The sequence below is a fragment of the Lepidochelys kempii genome, chromosome 9 (genome assembly GCF_965140265.1).
Source record: "Lepidochelys kempii isolate rLepKem1 chromosome 9, rLepKem1.hap2, whole genome shotgun sequence".
Classification (NCBI taxonomy): Eukaryota; Metazoa; Chordata; order Testudines; family Cheloniidae; genus Lepidochelys; species Lepidochelys kempii.
Window position 1 is genome coordinate 76,853,582 of NC_133264.1, and position 17,930 is coordinate 76,871,511.

The window sequence follows — 17,930 nt, forward strand, 5'->3', positions numbered from 1 at the left end:
TGCATTGTGATTCAGTACAGGTTTCTGCACACTCAGGGGAAGGTTAGTTCCCTTTAATTTAAAGTAAGTCTGGAGTTTTCTCCAAAGCCAACAGAAGAGCAGGTATTAGGAGCTTTTGGGAGAAGTTGGCATGCAAGACACATTTTGACTTATTTAACCCTGGAATCACAAAGTTTGGCAGTACAACCACTGAGGGCAAATGGCCTCCAAACAGTCAAGACACACAGAGCCACAGTGACTGATGGGAGAACTTGGGAAATAGAAAAGTTGGTATTCAGTGTTGTATTCCTGTGGGTAATGCATTTTCAGAGCAAAGTGCAATGTATTCCAGTTCTAGTACATTTGAGTCAAAACCTGCAGGCTTCGGAACCAGATGCATTCTGTAGCTTAACATCATATTGCTACTGGACATTTAATATGTTCCCTACAAATTTAGCTTTAGTCCTCCAGAGTCAGATGCTCCTGAATACCATTAGAACACTGTTAGTGGTCAATTTCCAACAGGTGGGAAACAGTAGTGTGTAGCTAAAAGCTCTTCACATAGAATTTTGAGCCTTACCAGAATGATTCTCTCCAACATCTGGGCTGTCTGACCAGCTGCCTCACTCAGACCTCGGCTCAACTTTTCATTTTCCTCCATCAGGGACTGGTTCTTCTCCATGAGGGATTGCAGATTCTCTGATGGCTTCACACTAATTAAGACAAGTGTTTATTATTTTAATGCCAATGAGGTGTTTACTGTTACAGACTGACAGTATCCTGAATGAACTTTATTGAATTAAGTTAAATCTTATTGAATTTGGGTTAATACCTGTTGGATAAACATTTTCATTTCCTATACAGTGTATGTATTATTGTGAGATTTTATGGAACTTCTTTAGCAAGAAGACAGATTACTGCAATGTTCGGAAGGTATGAGGAAGTTCAAAGGTCTTTTTGGAACAATACGTTTGAAATGGATTTCCTTAGGAAGTACCTTGAGGTGAAGGGAATATAAGTTCTACCCCTCTAGATCCAACCTTCAAAGACATGCTTTGGGGGGGGGGGTGGGGGGGTAGGGAGGGAGAGAGAGAGAGAGAGAGAGAGAGAGAGACAGACTCGTATTCCAATTACCTGCTTCTGGAAATCCAGCTCAAAAACTCCTGGAACTGTATAAAAGAGTGGCTTAAACTTGTCATGAGGGTACTTGTTCTCAGCTGAAGCAGTTATGAACCGGCAACTATAAGGAAGCCCCAGGGGAGCGTTGGAAGACTTTTCTCACCAGAATACATTAGGCCTACTCTACACAACACAGTTAGGTTGACACAAAGCAGTTTATGTCAACCTAGCTGTGCACGTGCCTACACTTACAATCAGTCTCCCACCACTGTAAGCACCCCATTACACCAACATAGTAACATCAGCTCCCTGAGCAGCATAGAACCACGATCAGTGTGCTTAGGTTGACACAATGCAAGTGTAGACACTGCATGATTTATGTTGACACTAACTGCCCTCCAGAGCTGTCCCACAATGCTCTACACTGACTGCTTTAGTCACCATTGTGAACTCCACTGCCCAGGCGTCACAGAGATCCATAAGTCCCTAATCCCCTTTAAAGCCCTGCAAATTGTTGAAATTCCTTTTCCTGGCTACTAGACTTGGTGATCATAACTAGCAGCTCTTCACTGTTGAGTGCAACTCTCCAGCAGACTATGTTGGCTACGTGCTCCAGATGCACTGACAGGAGATATTGGATATCGTGGACCTGCAGGAAGAGGAGGCTGTGCAGGCACAGTTGTGGACCAGCCGTAAAATGCTGACATTATGAACAAATTGCTCAGGGGATGCAGGAGAAGATGAATGACAGGAACCAGCGGCAGTACTGGGTGAGAAGCAAAGGAGTAGTGGCAGGCGTACCAGAAGACCAGGGAGGCCAATGATCAAACTGGGTGCCAAGCCACAGACGTGCTGCTTTTATGAAAAGCTGCATGCCATATTGATGGAGACACCACCACCACTCCCACAGCACCAGGGATACCTCTAAGGGCCTTGAGTCACAAGCCCCTGCCATGAACAGTGGAGGTAGTGGATGAAGAGGAGTATGGGGGACAGGGGACCAGGGAATCCAGCTACGCAGCAAGCCAGGACCTGGATTTATTTGTTTGTTTTGACTCCACCACAGTCCAACACAGGCAAGCCTGATACAGGGAAAGGAACCATTATTTTCAATTACAAAGCTGGCACTCTCAAAGTAGCAGGACACGGTCTTTTCATTAATTTATTCATACAACCAAGAGAGGTAGAATTGCCATCTGCTTTTCATTCCCCTCCAAGATTACGTGGGGGCATGTGCAGTAGTTTATATAATGTACACAGGGATGTCCCTTGAATCCTCCTAAGATCACGATGAAACTTTCATGAGAGTATTCTGCCAAAAATTTCTAGGGAGAGCTGCCTTATTTCTTCCTCCGCAATAGGACACTTTCCCATGCCACTCAGTGATAACTTCAGACGACACTATTGCAGTACACAGGCTAGAAGCATCTGGGCCTGGGCGGCTTCAGGACATGAGCTGCAGCTGTGTTCTCTGCCTTTGTTACCCTCAAGAATGAGATGCTAGCTAAAACCACCATCATCTGTGGAAAACGGTGCCAGCATTCAGTGCCATTGCCCTATGCTACTAGAATCATGCAACAGAGCAATTCCCCCCTCATTTCCACATCCTCCAGCAGGCCATACTGACCATGGCTGGTGATGTCACTGGCACTATTCACAAGCAATCCCAAGCAGAAGAAGCGAGAATGTAGTGCTTTTAACTTTAGGGGAGCAAGGTGAGTGAGATCCGCATTTTAAGTTTTGTTTTCTGTAGAGAATATGCTGCTAATGGTACCTCTGTTTTATCTTCAGCTGCTGCCATTGCGGCCTTCAAAGTCTCCCCCTCCACACTTGCAGAATGCCTGAGCCAGATAAGGAGGAAAGAACAGGACTCGGGATGACATGTTCAATGAGATCCTGCAAATCAGTGCTGTATCAGGCCTTGAGCACAGAGCCTGGAGGATGAACATTGTGGACATTCTGGAGAAGGAAAGAGTGGAGAGGACAAAGGCCCAGGAGTCCCAACAGGAAAAGGAGATGCACCAGGACATACTAGGGCTTCTCAGGCAGCAGAACACAGGTGCTGCACACTGGTGAACATGCAGGTTCAACAATCCGGTGCTCGCCACCCTCTGCAGCCCATTGAGAACTCAATATTGGGGACCTCTGTATGCACCCCCTGAACATTCCACATGGCATTAGGGGTTGCTGCACTACTCCTTTCATTCCATCCCAGGGAACATTAATGACAATCACAGCTTCATATTCACCAACTGTGACTTTCACAGGTAGGTGTACGTGTTTAGTTAAGATGGACATGAAGGTCCTTTCCCCTTCAGAATTTCTGTTCTATTAATTTACTAAGTTTTTAATGTATTTGTTTTTGTTACACAACTCATAGGATCATTCACAAACAAAATTATATGCCTACATGTGTAGCAATCACCACACAATTCTTACCAGGGCACAAAAGAACAGGGACAGGTAGAGCACCCAACACCATCATACCCTACTCTGGCTCTCTGTTAAAAACCTGTCTTCAAAACCTCCGAGTCATATAGCATAGCACTGAGCTCTTCTAATAGCCCATGTATCTGGCTGCTCAAATTCAGCAGACAGCTGCTCCACCATAGCAGAAGCTTTTCCTGCTTTGCTTCACATATTATGCAGGACACAGCAGGCAGTCTTAACTATTGGGATATTTTTCTCACTGAGGTCCAATCTTATGAGTAAACAATGCCAATGACTCTTCAAATGACCAAAAGCCCATTTAATTGTTATTTTGCACCTACTGATCTGTCGAGATGGACAATGTATGACTTCATGAGCCAGGGGAGCAAAGGGTAGGCTGGGACGCCCCCATCACTATTGGCATTTCAACATCCCCAATGGTAATCCACCAGTTGGGAAAGTCCCTGCTTATACCTTTCCAAACAGTCCTGTATTCTTAAAGATGCAAATGTCATGCACCTTCCCTGACCAGCCCACACTGTCGTCATTGAAGCAACCCCGGTGATTTGCCATTGCTTGTGTAACCATAGTAAAGTAGCCCTTTCTGATGAAGTACTCAGTGGCGCCGTGGTCTGGTGCTGAAATAGGGATATGCATGCCATCTATTGCTCCACTGCAGTTTGGGAGCCCCACTGCTGCCAAATCCACCTACTATATCCTGCACATTGCCCAGAATCACAGTCCTACATAGCAGGAAGCAATTAGTGGCTCTGCACACTTGGTATTACAACAGCACCAGCAGTGGATTTACCCAGCTCCAAATTGATTCCCAACTGATGGGCAGCAATCTGGCATAGCAAATTTCCCTAATACAAAATGCCCCCCACTTGTCCACGGTCAGAGCAGCTCACGTTGGTATCTCTGCGCTGGAGGACTCGGGCGAACTCAGCACACAGATCCAGGAAGTTGGCTTTCCGCACCCAAAAGTTCAGCAGCCACTGCTAGTCATTTCAAACCCCTATTATGATGCAATCCACCAGTCAGTGCTTATTTCTCGGGTCTGGAAGCAATGCTCCACCTGCCGCAGCTTCTCTGTGAATGCCACCAACAACCTTGAATTGGTTCTCACTATGTTCCACAGCTATCTGGCCTCTAAGGAAATGTCACGTTCCCTCTCATTTGGTTTTTCTTATGGCTTTGCAAATACTCCAGGATCACGTACCCTGTTCTCGCAACACTCATGACAATAGTGCTGAGCTGTGCAGGCTCCATGCTTCTGTCAGAGATGGCGGACAGTGAGGAGGGTCATAGGTTTTTGACAAAAGTCACAAAAAGTATGGGATGCAGACAGTTGCAAACTGGTGAGTTGACACCATGCTCCCAGTCACTCCTGTGAGACTTGTTTAGGACCCATCATGCATCTTCCTAAAAGACAGTGTGCTGGACAGTGGCAAGTTGTACAACAGGATACCTACCCATGAAGCACCGCACTCTGCATCAGTACACTTCCAGGAGTGCTTATGCTCACCGACACAAGGAGCCAAGTACGCATGCACACAAGCAATGTAGTAACTGCGGCAGCTGTGTGCCAACATGACTTGAGTCGACATAAGCTTGTAATGTAGGCATGGCCTTAAGCTTACCAGAAGCCCTATTAGCATATGTTCTGGGTTCTTTTATTGTTTTTAATAGGTTCTCTCTCTAATGCTTTTTATCTTAAGAATAAAGTAGGCTTCCTTAAAAAGAACCATGTAGTCATATATCCGTGGCAATCATTCTGGTATCAGTCTCTCAAGAGAAAGCAAGTAAGTCTGTTTAAGCAGACTGTCTTTGCTGGGAAATACACAATGAAGGCAGGAAACTGTACAACCTGGAAATACCCTGGTCAGAAGGGTGAGAGACATGCATCTCCACCTGAGAGAGGCAACAGCTGGGGAGCTGGAAGCCTAAGGGTAGGCACCCTTGCTGAGATGCAGGTGCAGTCACCCTGAACTGTGACAGAAAATTGAAGAGAGAAAACTCCTGTATTGAGAAGCTTACAGTCTAGGAAGATGGAAAAGTAATCTTTGCTTACTTTTAATTTACAGTTTGGGTGATGGATTGAGAAACTATACAGCAGAAGTGTCCAGTAGGAAGGAGGAAGTACAAGGGATTTTATCCAATATGAGAAATACATGGTCAGTAAAATGCTATCCTTCAATTTAAAAAGCAGGGTCAAATGCCTGCTCAGGGAAGTTTTATGGGTAACCCCAGCAGCTGCCTGTCAGACAAGACCAACTACAGCTCAACTGCAACTTTAGTAAAGTTTTGGAGTGAGATTGAAGTTCTCCACACATTTCCCAACAGAACTATGACAAACAGAGGCTGGATCAGTTTGAGAGAAGGATATAACTGGTGAAACCCAAATCCTGAATTTAAGACCTTCAAGCACTATAAAAGTTAAACAGTTACTGCATCACATAGGCAAGTGGATACTATTTAGGTAGCATCCCTGTGGCTGGTGTTAAATTGAGAAATGGCATTCACTTAGGAGTAGATGCACCCTCTAAGACAAACCCACACACACATCATTTCCTCCCTGGATTTACTAGCATTTGCTTTTTAAGCTAGAGAGGAAATAAAGTCAGTTACTCATAGTGTTTGTTAGCAGCCTCTTAGAAGGCTGATATTTACACCACTAAAATGTTACCATTATTGACCAAGTTCCTCCCCATGCCTCCTCTACTACAGCTAGACTGTTGCATTCTTACAGAGGGTATTGTTGCATATGGAAGCGAAATACTGGGAGCATGACAAAGGAGTGAGAAAGAGGACTTGACAAATACTTGAGTGAAAAATTAGTTCCTGTCTTAGCACCAAGTGCAGTCTAGAGCCTCAGTACAAGAGGGCTAGTCAGGTGGGGGGACGGGGAGGTGCAGGGAATCAAGGCCTCTAGTTATATTAAGAGCATTAGTCTACAATTCTTACTTGACAGACACTGGGAGCGTCCCTCCATGGGCTTGCAACAACAAGACCTGCAGCTGTTGTACCTAGAGGGAAACAGAAAAAAAGTACCCAACTTTGAATCTACCTCTATAGTAATCAGCTCAGAGCACACTGACCTCTAAGAAAGAGTTGGAGCTGCAGGAATTAACATTAATGACTAAGAGGGAGCTTTTCCCTCTCTGTCAGTGCTGAACCAATGCTCCAGCGTTATTTGACAGCACAATGTTACCTTTCACATGATACACAAGATAGAGTTTATGAGCACATCTTCACTGGAGAGTCCCTACAAGAGTGCCAGGAGAAATAGGGAGAAAGCATTATCCTTTATGTTTTAAGCAAACTAGAATTTGATTAAACTAGATTTGCCTGCAATTGATTGCATATGAACCCTTCAACATTTCCTATCCTAAACTTGGGCAGTATAGCTGTGTAGCGTTCGCTAGATGCCATACTTCACTCCAGAGATGGCTGCACTTTGGTGGCAGTGACATTTCTTATGCTGTGTCCAGTGCACAATTAATGTGAAATGTAAACTGTGGTGGACACCAACACTTGGCCATGACCGAAGCTTGACCTTGAAGGCCCAACCTAAAAGTGGAGAAAATAAATGTTCCAGGTGCAGCACACTTACAGTAGAGAATCTCAAGCAGCATGTGGCATTAGAGAAGAGGCCACTGCACACAAAGAAACATTTAAGGATTTCCTTTAAGGTGACCCATAGCTAAGTGAGTTCAGTGTCTATTTCTCTTTCGTGAATTTGATGCAATGAGGATTATCTCACTTTTGCTATGTACAACAGATGTTTTCCAGCCTCCAGCTGAAGGAGGGAAGTGTTCAGTACCTGCTGCTTTAGATGATTTAGTTCAGCTGCCTGAGGATCAATGTTGACTATTGGTTTGTTTTTTATTTTTCTCGCCCTGTCAGCATAGCGCAAAGTGTTTAAGGTTTCTTCTAAGTTGGAATCTGCTGGGCTCACACAGGCAATCATGAGAGTGTGGCTGTTACCACCCAAGGAATCTGAATAGAAACAGAATGGGACAAAGCATTACTGAGACAGTGAAAATGTCAAAGTGGGTTAGTGATGGAAACCCAGAGCTGTAAGAGTGCACCAAACCCATAAAACACAATGGTCAAAACCTCGTCTGTGTTGGCTAACGTGCTAGTCATGTAATACTCCATAGCTGATTTCTCCCATTACAAGAAACACTGTTAAGAAAAGCAACTAGTAAGAGCCCCACTGAAATATGTCACCCCACCTCCTTCTTCCCCTCAAAAAGTTAAACAACATTTTTCACATATGCTATTTTGCCTCCTGTTTCTACTCCAAACGCCGGTGGTTTGACATCACATGCTGCTGACGGGAGTCTCATGTCAAGCAGCTACACAATTCCCTATATCAATGTTTCAGGTACTCTTACTTCTGCTGGCATCAGCTCCCCTGGAAGATGAAATTTCATGGGTACTCTGGACAGTCAAACATCAGATCAGACTTCATTCTCCTTCATTTGAGGATCTGAACAAATATACTCCCCCTGGCAATGAGCTGCCCAGAATGGCATATTACTTTTGCACCCAGCGTCTGTATTATCCAGCTTTGTGCCATAAGTCTCCTGAGAAGAGCACAAATGGTCCTGCTCAAATTCAGCTCACTCAACTGGGTTTCTTAAGAAGGTTATGGCACCTTACAGTCCATGTTTTGAAAGATGTAAAATGGTTTTGTGTAGCAAGTTACTTCACTGTGAAAAGGAAGACTGAAAAACTAATTTAATAAATTGAGCTATTTCCTTTTTATTCCCAGACTAAAGTGTCATTAAGATGAAGACTAAAGATTCCAGATCAGGAATTAAGGGTAAATAACATTCTTGTAATGTGTTTTATCACAAAAACAAGCATTACAAACTCAGAAAATTCAGAGTTAAGGTTAAACTTAAGAAATCAAAAAAAAAACCAAAACAAACCACATTAAGGTGTAAATGTTTAAGGGACATAGCGTCTTAGCTCTGCCCTGTGGTGACATGGTGCAGTAACCATTCAGTTATGATTTGTTGATACTAGTGATTGTGCCTCCAGATTAGATTAATGTATTTTAAAAAGGCAGTTTAGAGTGTCTCAAGGTTTTTTTCCTTATAGTGTCACTGCAGGATAGAGTTAGAGTTGTTTGTGCCCCTACCCCAAAGCATTTGCACTCAAAGATAAGACAACAAAAACACAGAGGGATTAAGGATCATGGGTATGTGGAATAAAGCACAAATAATACATTCATATCAGGTCAATGGGAATGTAACACACTTGGCCTGAGGGTTACACAGCTCTTGACATATTATTTTGTTACATATTTATTTTTAACTATAGAACAGAACTATACCGGTATGGCTCTTACCTTGCAGCAGCCGCGTTAACTTGGAGTCTCTGTAAGGGACAAAACCACCCTTTTTATTTTCATCGCCAAGAGCACTGATTACATTTCCCAGGCATAGGAGACCTCTGTTAATGTTGATTCCTGCACACAAACAAATAAAATCCAAAGTGAGTAAGAGTTAAACCAAATAGATAGGTTTGCTTTATTACTGTTTATGTCCTATACTTGCCAACAAAGGTCAGAAAATGTAGAAAATGAAGAGGTTTAGTCCTCATAGAAAAGCTCCAGTTCCCAGAAGGAAATCCCTCCCTATGCCTTCTTCCCACAGGTTTGCAAAAGAGATTTAATGAAGAAGGATATGGTTACAGAACAGATGTACTATGTGGAGTCATATGAAGCACCAGCAGGTTAATAACCTTCAATGTTGTCCTAGTCAGAATGGCAGAGGAACTCTTCTTTAAAGACCTGCTCTTTTCTCCAACTGAAAACCCCAAAATAGGGAAAGAACAGGTTAAAGAACATTTTGATAAGTCAGATGTATTCAAGTCAGCAGGGCCTAATAAAATTCAACCTAGGGTACTTAATGAACTAGCTGACAATCTCCAAACCATTAGCAATTATCTTTGGGAATTCTTGAAGGATGGCGAGGTCCCAAAGGACCGAAGAAGGGCAAACATAGTACCTATCTTTAAAGTGGGGAACAGAGAGGACCTAGAGAATTATAGACCAGTCAGCCTACATATTATTAAACAAATTTGGAAGCATCTACATGGTAACAGGGTTACAAGGAATAGCCAGCATTGATTTGTCAAGAACAAACCAGGCCAAATCAACCTAATTTCCTTCTTTGTCAGAGTAAGTGGCCTAGGGGATTGTGGGGAATGGAAGAAGTAGATGTTATGTTTATTTTAATAAGGCTTTGTGACAGTCCCAAAAGACACTCATGAGCAAACTGGAGAAATGTGGTCTAGATGAAATTACTATAAGATGGGTGCATAGCTGGTTAGAAGACCATACTCAACGAGTAGTTATCAATGATTTGCTATCATAGTGGGAGCGTATATCTAGTGAGGTCCTGTAGGGGTCAGTCCTGGATCTGGTACTGTTCAGTATTTTCATTAATGACTTGGGTAATAGAGGGGAGATCATGCTTATTGAAATTGCAGATGACAGGTGGGTAGGGATACAAGCACTTTGGAAGACAGGATTAAAATTAGAAATTGCCATGACAAATTGGAGAATTGGTCTGAAATCAACAAGATGAAATTCAGTAAAGACAAGTGCAAAGTACTGCACTTAGGAAGGGGGGCGGCGGGAGGTGGAAAAATCCACAGCTACAAAAGGGGGAATAACTGGCTAGGCAGTAGCACTGCAAAGAAGCATCTTAAGGTTATAGGGGATCACAAATTGAATATGAGCTAGCAATGTGATGCAGCTGCAAAAAAGACCAATATCATTCTGAAGCCTATTAATAGGTGTGTCATATTAAGAAACGGGAGGTTGTTGGTACTGGTAAGGCTTCAGCTGGAATACCGGTGTTCAATTCTGGGTGCCAAACTTTCCAGTTTTGTCCACATCTTTCATAAAGAGTCCAGGGGATGGGGGGAATGATATAAAGTTTAGGAAATCTGACGGAGAAAGGTTAAACTGATTATGTTTAGTCTTGAAAAAGAAAAACTTAAGAGGGACCTGATGATAGTCTTCAGATACATTAAAGACTGTTATAAAGTGGATGGTGATCAATTGTTCTCCATGTCCACTAAAGTAGGATAAAAAGTAATGGGCTTAATCTGCAGCGAGAGAGATTTAGGTCAGATATAAGGAAAACTAACTAGAAGGCTAATTAAATTCGAGAATAGGCTTCCAACAGAAGTTGTGGAATCCCCCTCACTGAAGGTTAAGAACAGTTTGGACAAATACCTGTCAGGGATGGTCTAGGTTTAGTTGGTCCTGCCTCAGTACAGGGGGCGGGACTTAATGACTCACTGAAGTCTCTTCCAACCCTATATTTCTGATTCAATGAACATCAGAGTTTCATCCTACTAGATTTGGATATTTTTTTGAAAAACCAGAACCAAGGATGAACAGCATCTGCCCTTCTCACCTCCCACCCCATTATCAGAGTGCAACAGATGGCTTATTTTGGTACAGTCAAAGGTTCATAAAGATCGTAGCAATCAGTGATGTTTTAGCATATCCATTCTGCCTAGAAGAGTCAATGCTGACATCAGCTACAGCGTGATGGCGAGAGTGGAAGATAAGGCACATTGTCCTTCCCCATACTTTGCTAGTTGAACACAGGAATGTAGTAACTGACAATGTGCCTCATCTAGTCCAGTACCCATCTCTGACAGTGATCAACACCAGGAGCCTCAGAAGAAGAAACCCTAACGTGGGGTAGTTATGGAATAACTTGCTCCCAGAAAAAGTTTGATCCTAATTCCCATTAGAGGATGTCTTATGCCCCAAGTTGAGGGTTTATATTTTTTCCATAGCTCGTTTATTTTTAGCTTTTACTATTATAACTTAAGACATTCTGTTATCCAAGTAAAATGTCTAACCCTTTTTGGAATCCTGCTAAGCTAATGGCCTTAGCAATATCTTGTGGCAGTAATATCTTCTGCATTGTGTGAAAAGTGATGTATCAGTTTTGAATTGACTGCCTTTGGATCTCATTGAATGTCCTTATGATCAAAGGTGAATAGACATTTCAAATCTACCTAGAACCCTTCAGTGGCTAGCATGAGTTCCTCCAAGTTTCCCGTTCTTCTGCACCAACCCAAAGAATCTTGTTCTGATTTTAAAGGGTGAATGTAGAGGAAAGACTGGTTGAGTCCTCTAATGCAGCAGTTCTCAAACTATGGGGCAGGCCTCCCACAGGAGGGTCGGGAATGTGTGGATTTAAAAAAAACTCTGGCTGTCAGCCCCAGATAGGGTGACCAGACAGCAAGGGTGAAAAATCAGGACAGGGGGACGGGGGTAATTGGCACCCATATAAGACAAAACCCCAAATATCGGGACTGTCCCTATAAAATTGGGACATCTGGTCACCCTAGCCCCAGGTGACAGGGGCTCATGCAAAAGTGCCGTGCACACCTGGTAGGCAGGGATAAAGGGGACAGCCAGAGCCTCAGCACCTGGGCTCTCCTTCCCCCCTACTACACCCAGTCCCTCACCAGGAGGCAGCAGGCTCTGGCTGTCAACCCTGGGGTGGCAGAAGCAGTGCAGAAGTAAGGGTGGCCATGGGGTTCTATGTCTGCTGTGAAAAGTGATATTGACATATATCACTTTTCACATTGCCACCCTTATTTCTGTGCTGCTGCATGCTCTCCACTGCCTTCATAGCTGGGTGGCAGTATATGTACTTGGGGAAGAGACGCATAAAGGACTACAGGCACAAATAAGTTTGAGAACCACTGCTCTAGTGGATTTAAAAAAAAAAAAAGGAGAAGAAATTTTTTGTCTTTGTTTTTGCTGGATTCCTTAGAGATTCGCAATGGAAGATCAGCCCTTAACTGAAGGTATATGACTCTTTCAGAGAGCTTTTCTCCCAAAGCATTTCATGCACTTGGGCTAAATAACTGAACACTGTGTTTGATCATCAGAACAAAAAGCTTTCCCCCTCAACTGCATATGTTTCAGTCACTTAGGAAGCCATGATCCAGCTAGTCCTTCAGTCCTCAAATTCCAGAAGACAAAGCCTGATATATTCCTGACATAAAAGCCAAACAGAAAGTTTTACTAAATACCTTTCAAGCTCTCCTTATACCTCAAAACCCAGCAAAAACAAGTCTCTCTTCTTTGTGTGTCACCTTTAAGGTCAGGATTTCAGAGTGGTGTGCTGTATTTTGTCCTTTCTAGGAATGTAAGAGGTGAAGAGCACAAGCTTGCACTACTGAAGTTGTTTGAAGTTATTGTGCTTCCTTACCTTCCTTTAGTCGGTCCCCCTCAGCCTTGGTTTTCTTTTGCCTTTCGGAGCCAGCAAGATCTACAAGGTGTAGCTTGCAGCGAAAGCTGTTGTTCCTACATCAGACAGAAAAGTTACACTCCTCAGCTAATGTGTGGTTAGAATGCGAGCAGCAATCAGGATGTAGGGGATTTCACATCAGAGCTGATCCAATGGGTTTAAGAGTGCATTTCTTATCAAAGTGCTGCCACTGGCTTTTGAAATTAGGAGAGTCTAGTGACTGTATATCTTCGAGGCAACTTTTTCTAGAGTCAACCAGTAATGGTTAAAAAGGTTACCTTTTGATAAGCAAGTATGAAATCTCAGACTGACAAGAGACAGGGTTGAATCAGAACTGTTACCGAAGGAGTTCTCGCTTTCTTACTTGTCACATTTCTTTCTCTGTTCGATTGAAATGGTGAAGATTGCATGGGACCGCGAGGACTGAGAGTTCATAGCTGTAGAGGCTACAGTTCTGGAATTGTTTCCCTGCTCCAGACAGAGGACGGTATCTTGGGCACACGCCACATCCCGTTCTGTTAATCCTACAATCTGTGCCAAGAACGAAGAATCTGGTTTCGTCTTCTTGCCTCTCAATATTCAGCCTTCACTTACTACATTACAGATGTGTACTTATGTCTCAGACCAAGTCCCTGCTTCCATCCCACTGTGACCACAACTAGCAAAGGAGAAACACACATTTGCACTCTGCTGTAGTCTAACAGACTTTACCAGAAAGAGATTAATGCTCACCAAGGGGTCCAAATTTGTGCCAACTAAGAGCTGTATTAACAGCTTATAAATAGGCATATCTAATTGCCATCCAGGAGCCCAGTATGCTGCCACTAACATGAGTCATGCCTCATCTAAAATACAGAAGCAAATCCTCTGAAGGTGCCAGCATACAAAGCTGCATAAGAGAACCTTTGTTCCAGGCATCCAACTAGAACATAGATACTACATATGCCCAAGGTTTTTGGAAATATGGCAATCAGCAACCCACTCACCATTTGGAAATGTTAATGAAGTATGATTGACAAGCCCTGGAGACAAAAGCTAGTTTATCCACAGAACAGATGCAGGATGAAACAGCAGCACAAAAAACTTTCCCTACACTGTACCCCAAACTCATCTATGGACTTCAGGCCTTCTCTGGAGGACTTAGGGACAGAGTTTAGTTTCATATCTATAGCCAGTGCCTGCCATGGCCATTTTGCTGTAGCTTTCCTCCTTTTGAGTTTGGGAGAAGGCATGCAGCAAGGAAGTTTGGCTTCAGGAACTGCAGTAATGTGTTACTTTAAATAAAATCAGGGTTTGAGTTAATGTTATCAGTTCACTGAGAGCTTTAACTAGCTGTGGTCTGAAATCTAGATCCTAATGAAGTCATCGCAGAGCAGGTTTGAGAATCACCAGACATTTAATTTAGAAAAGAGTTGGAAGTCAGCATTCTTTTGTATCAGTGACCAGAGTGAAGCATGAGAGAGAATCTGAGACAGCAAGATTATGAATTGCAAAAGTGTGTCTGGGTTTGATTGAAACATTGGACTCTGACCTCTCCCACCTCCCAGTGTGCCCACCTCTGTGGGAACAACGCACCTTTATGCCTTCTTTGGGGTCCTCCCGTATGCTGATTTGAGATCGTTCTCTAGATGGAGACAGCAGGTCTAGAATATCCTCATTGTAGATCTGAAGGTATTTGAACAGAAGCTCAGAACAAGTGGTCCAGGCGGAAGAGGGCATGGAGCATGAGGGACAATAAAGGGTTACGCTGAACCATGCTAACTTTGCAAGATATTGCACACATCTTACTCACTAAAACATGCAGATTTAACTTGGCCCCAGTCCTGTGAGTAGGAGTTGTGTTTTATTAAATTAAATTCCTACACGTGCCCCACTCTCCATTCCCCATGGGCTCCTCAATGACAGAAGTTCTACAAGCCTGAGAACCCCAATTCCCAAAAGAGAAGAGTGTGATGCTGGAGATGCTCCTTGCTCATCTGAGGCAAATCTCTTTAAGACAGCGGTTCTCAAACCATGGGGTGGGACTTCCAAGGGAGGCATGGGAATGTGTCAAGGGAGGAGAGACTGTGTGCTTTTTGGGGGGGGGGCAGGAAAGAGCTCTGGCTGTCAGCCCCAGGTGGCTGGGGCTCATGAAGAAGGGCTGTGCAAGCCTAGGAGGCAGGGATAAAGGGGACAGCCAGAGCCGCACCACACAGGCTCAGGCTCTCCTTCCCTCGTCTCTCCCTCAATCCCTCACCAGGAGGTGGCAGGGCTCTGGCTGTCAGCACCAGGGTGGCGGAAGCAAAGGTGGCAATGGGGCGCTAAGTCTACTGCGAAAAGTGACAAATCTCTCTTTTCACATTGCCAGCCTTATTTCTGTGCAGCTGCTGGCACACACTGCCTTCAGAGCTGGGCACTCCTCCAACAGACGCTGCTTTCCACTCTGCATTCAGAGCTGTGCGGTGATATATGTACTTGTTGTGTAAACGTCTACAGACACAAAGGGGGGTGGAGGGAACGCATTGATCAAATAAGTTTGAGAACCACTGCTCTAGGAAGAAATGCAGTAGTCCTATCCCCATTATAGATTACAACAGAACATTCTAGGAACTGTGTCCCAAGTAGCACGCATAGAAGGTTAGACTTAGTAGCCAGATCTGCACACTGATCAGGAAAGTATGCAGTCCCATAAGAACGGTCTGACCCAGTAGGGCAAAATGTCCATCTAACCCAGTATCCTGTCTTCTGACAGTGGCTAGTGCCAGGTGTCCTGGAGAGAATGAACAGAACAGGTAATCAAGTGATCCATCCCCTGCTGTTTATTCCCAGTTTCTGAAAAACAGAGGCAAGGGACACCTATCTGCTACATAGGCTTTCATTCATGAGAAGTTATAGGTCCCTTTCTAAAGTCCTTTAGATTTCCCTTTATACCAGCTCTCCTGATTCAGCTGCCACAACCCTACTCACTGGAGTGTTACCAAAGAAAAAGAGAAGGGGAAAAAAAAACAAACAAAAACCCCCACACCAGACTATTTAAATAACCACAAGAAGGAGGCTTTATGATTTAAAAAAAAAAAAAAAAAAAAAAAGAGGAGCCTAGTGGAATCTGGTTTCAGTCCCAACCAAGACTCCAACATAGTGTGTGACCTGAGGCTTCGATTTTAATAAGCCCAGCTGCCTGAAGAATTTGACCTATTTAAGCCTCACTTTATTACAAAGTTTGCTTTTAATTCCAGATATTTTGAAACTGTAAATAGCTTTTACCTCCAAATAAGAGACTTTCAGGGTGAACTCCCATTCCAGCCTCTGTTCTTTTTCCTGAAAGAGTAGTTTGATAACACGAGGAATGACTCCAACAGTAGGTTCATGCTCTTGATCAGCAGTGTAAGTCCCTCCCATAGAATATGTTTTTCCAGAACCTGTCTGTCCATACGCCAAGACAGTAGCATTATACCCTGAAGAAGTAGAGAATGTCTGGAATCAGGAGGAGGATGGGATCATCTAAGAAGAGACCTTGTCAGATTGGAGCATCCTAGTATGCTTCCGTGTGAAGTGTCCTCAGAAGCTAGAATCTCCAATTCAGAGAAGCATTGCCACTCACCCATTCAGTTTACACAGCATAAATGCACAATTCATAGTCTGCTAAGTCAAGAACAAAAAGCTGAACAGAACCAGGTGCCTTATCTGGACTATGAAGTATGAGGTGAGATTTATTAATTAAGCCTAATTTTATGGTTCTGACTAAAGATGCCAGAAACAATTTTTTAACTGCTCTGTCAACCTTCCCCTCCCCACAACATCTTAGGTAACCAGTCTCAAAGTTGAAGCATATAACATTCAAGTGTCGGACTGCAGATCAAACAAACAATCATAAAGGATCTTAACATAATCCTGGTGTTTTAAGTCAGTCCATCCATTTTTGCTTTCCGTGAAGCCCAGTGAGACTGCACAACTCATCTTGGTGGCCCAGTGGAATACCACGCTAGCAGTAAATAGGCAGGATTTAGCACTCACCACTTCAGCCTGGGATTGATTTCTAATCAGAAAAGCATTTTATTAACATGGAAAGGTATGGTGGGTGAGGGAAATCAGAGTGGATAACCAAGTGACCTTTCCTGGCTTGACAGGATCTTTTCCTGTTTCACTTGACTTTGGAATGCCACCCTGACCACAACTGACAGCATTTTTAAAAAGAGATTTCACTTAGTTACTATGAACAATCCAACAGGCTCTCACCTTTGAAGATGCCCCGTATCAGAGGGGCAACAGATCTATTGAAAACTTCCTCCTGCTCAGCAGATGGGTCAAACACAAAATCGTATGTGAAGGATTTATCATTGCCTACAATCACCTGTGGGAAAGATGAGAAAGCAGGTAGTGACACATACACTGCAGTTTATGGGTTCATTTACTCGATACTAAATTCAGGTCATTTACAATGGTGCGAGTCTACAGAAATACCACTGACGTCAATAGAGTGATTCTAGTAAGTGAAAGATTTTGACCCTTCATAGTCAAGACATCATTTACTTACCTGTGGTTCCTCAGGCACAAAGGATAGACACATCTGGCATCCCTCACTGATCTCTTTGGGGACCAAGGGGCGACAGCGGAGTACCACACGCACAGGAATCACTTTCTCATCCTCTTTCACCATTTCAGATTACAATAGCTTCCCTAAAAAAACCAAAGACATAGAGTTAAGTGTGTCTCACTGTAAGTATCATCAGCTGGATTTCCTTTATCAGGCTTGACAGCCACTCTGGGCATTAAGACACATTCAGCTTCCACATAGTCTGCACTGGTGTTTGTTTACAACTGGCATAAGTTGGAAAGAGTCTATGATTCCATTATATCACATTCACTGCACAAAGAAAGATTACCCAGATAGAGTGAGAAACCCTAAGATAGCAGTCTCTGAATAATTTAACATTTCACTTAAAAATTAGATCTTAGGACACTTGGAGCTCATTTACACTAGAAGCAATGAAGTGGCGTAGTGCATCTGGTGAAGACACTCTATGCTGACAGAAGGGAGCTCTCCCATCAGCATAATAAAACCACCTCCATGAGAGGTGGTAGCAATGTTGTGCTGTCCACACCAATGCTTAG

At 43.4% G+C, this 17,930-nt stretch overlaps 1 protein-coding gene across 2 annotated transcripts in view; it reads right to left on the reverse strand.

The window, feature by feature from the left end:
- The window catches only part of KIF4A (kinesin family member 4A), a 41,308-nt gene that overhangs the window by 19,429 nt on the left and 3,949 nt on the right, over positions 1-17,930 (reverse strand). For both annotated transcript variants that reach the window (XM_073360951.1, XM_073360952.1), the window contains exons 3-12: positions 17,353-17,495; positions 17,055-17,169; positions 16,083-16,273; positions 14,415-14,504; positions 13,204-13,370; positions 12,801-12,895; positions 8,894-9,013; positions 7,355-7,530; positions 6,496-6,557; positions 560-692 (exon numbers count right to left, since the gene is read on the reverse strand). In XM_073360951.1, the coding sequence (XP_073217052.1) occupies positions 560-692; positions 6,496-6,557; positions 7,355-7,530; positions 8,894-9,013; positions 12,801-12,895; positions 13,204-13,370; positions 14,415-14,504; positions 16,083-16,273; positions 17,055-17,169; positions 17,353-17,475 (1,272 nt within the window). In that variant the 5' untranslated portion in view covers positions 17,476-17,495. The remainder of the gene's footprint in view (positions 1-559; positions 693-6,495; positions 6,558-7,354; positions 7,531-8,893; positions 9,014-12,800; positions 12,896-13,203; positions 13,371-14,414; positions 14,505-16,082; positions 16,274-17,054; positions 17,170-17,352; positions 17,496-17,930) is intronic.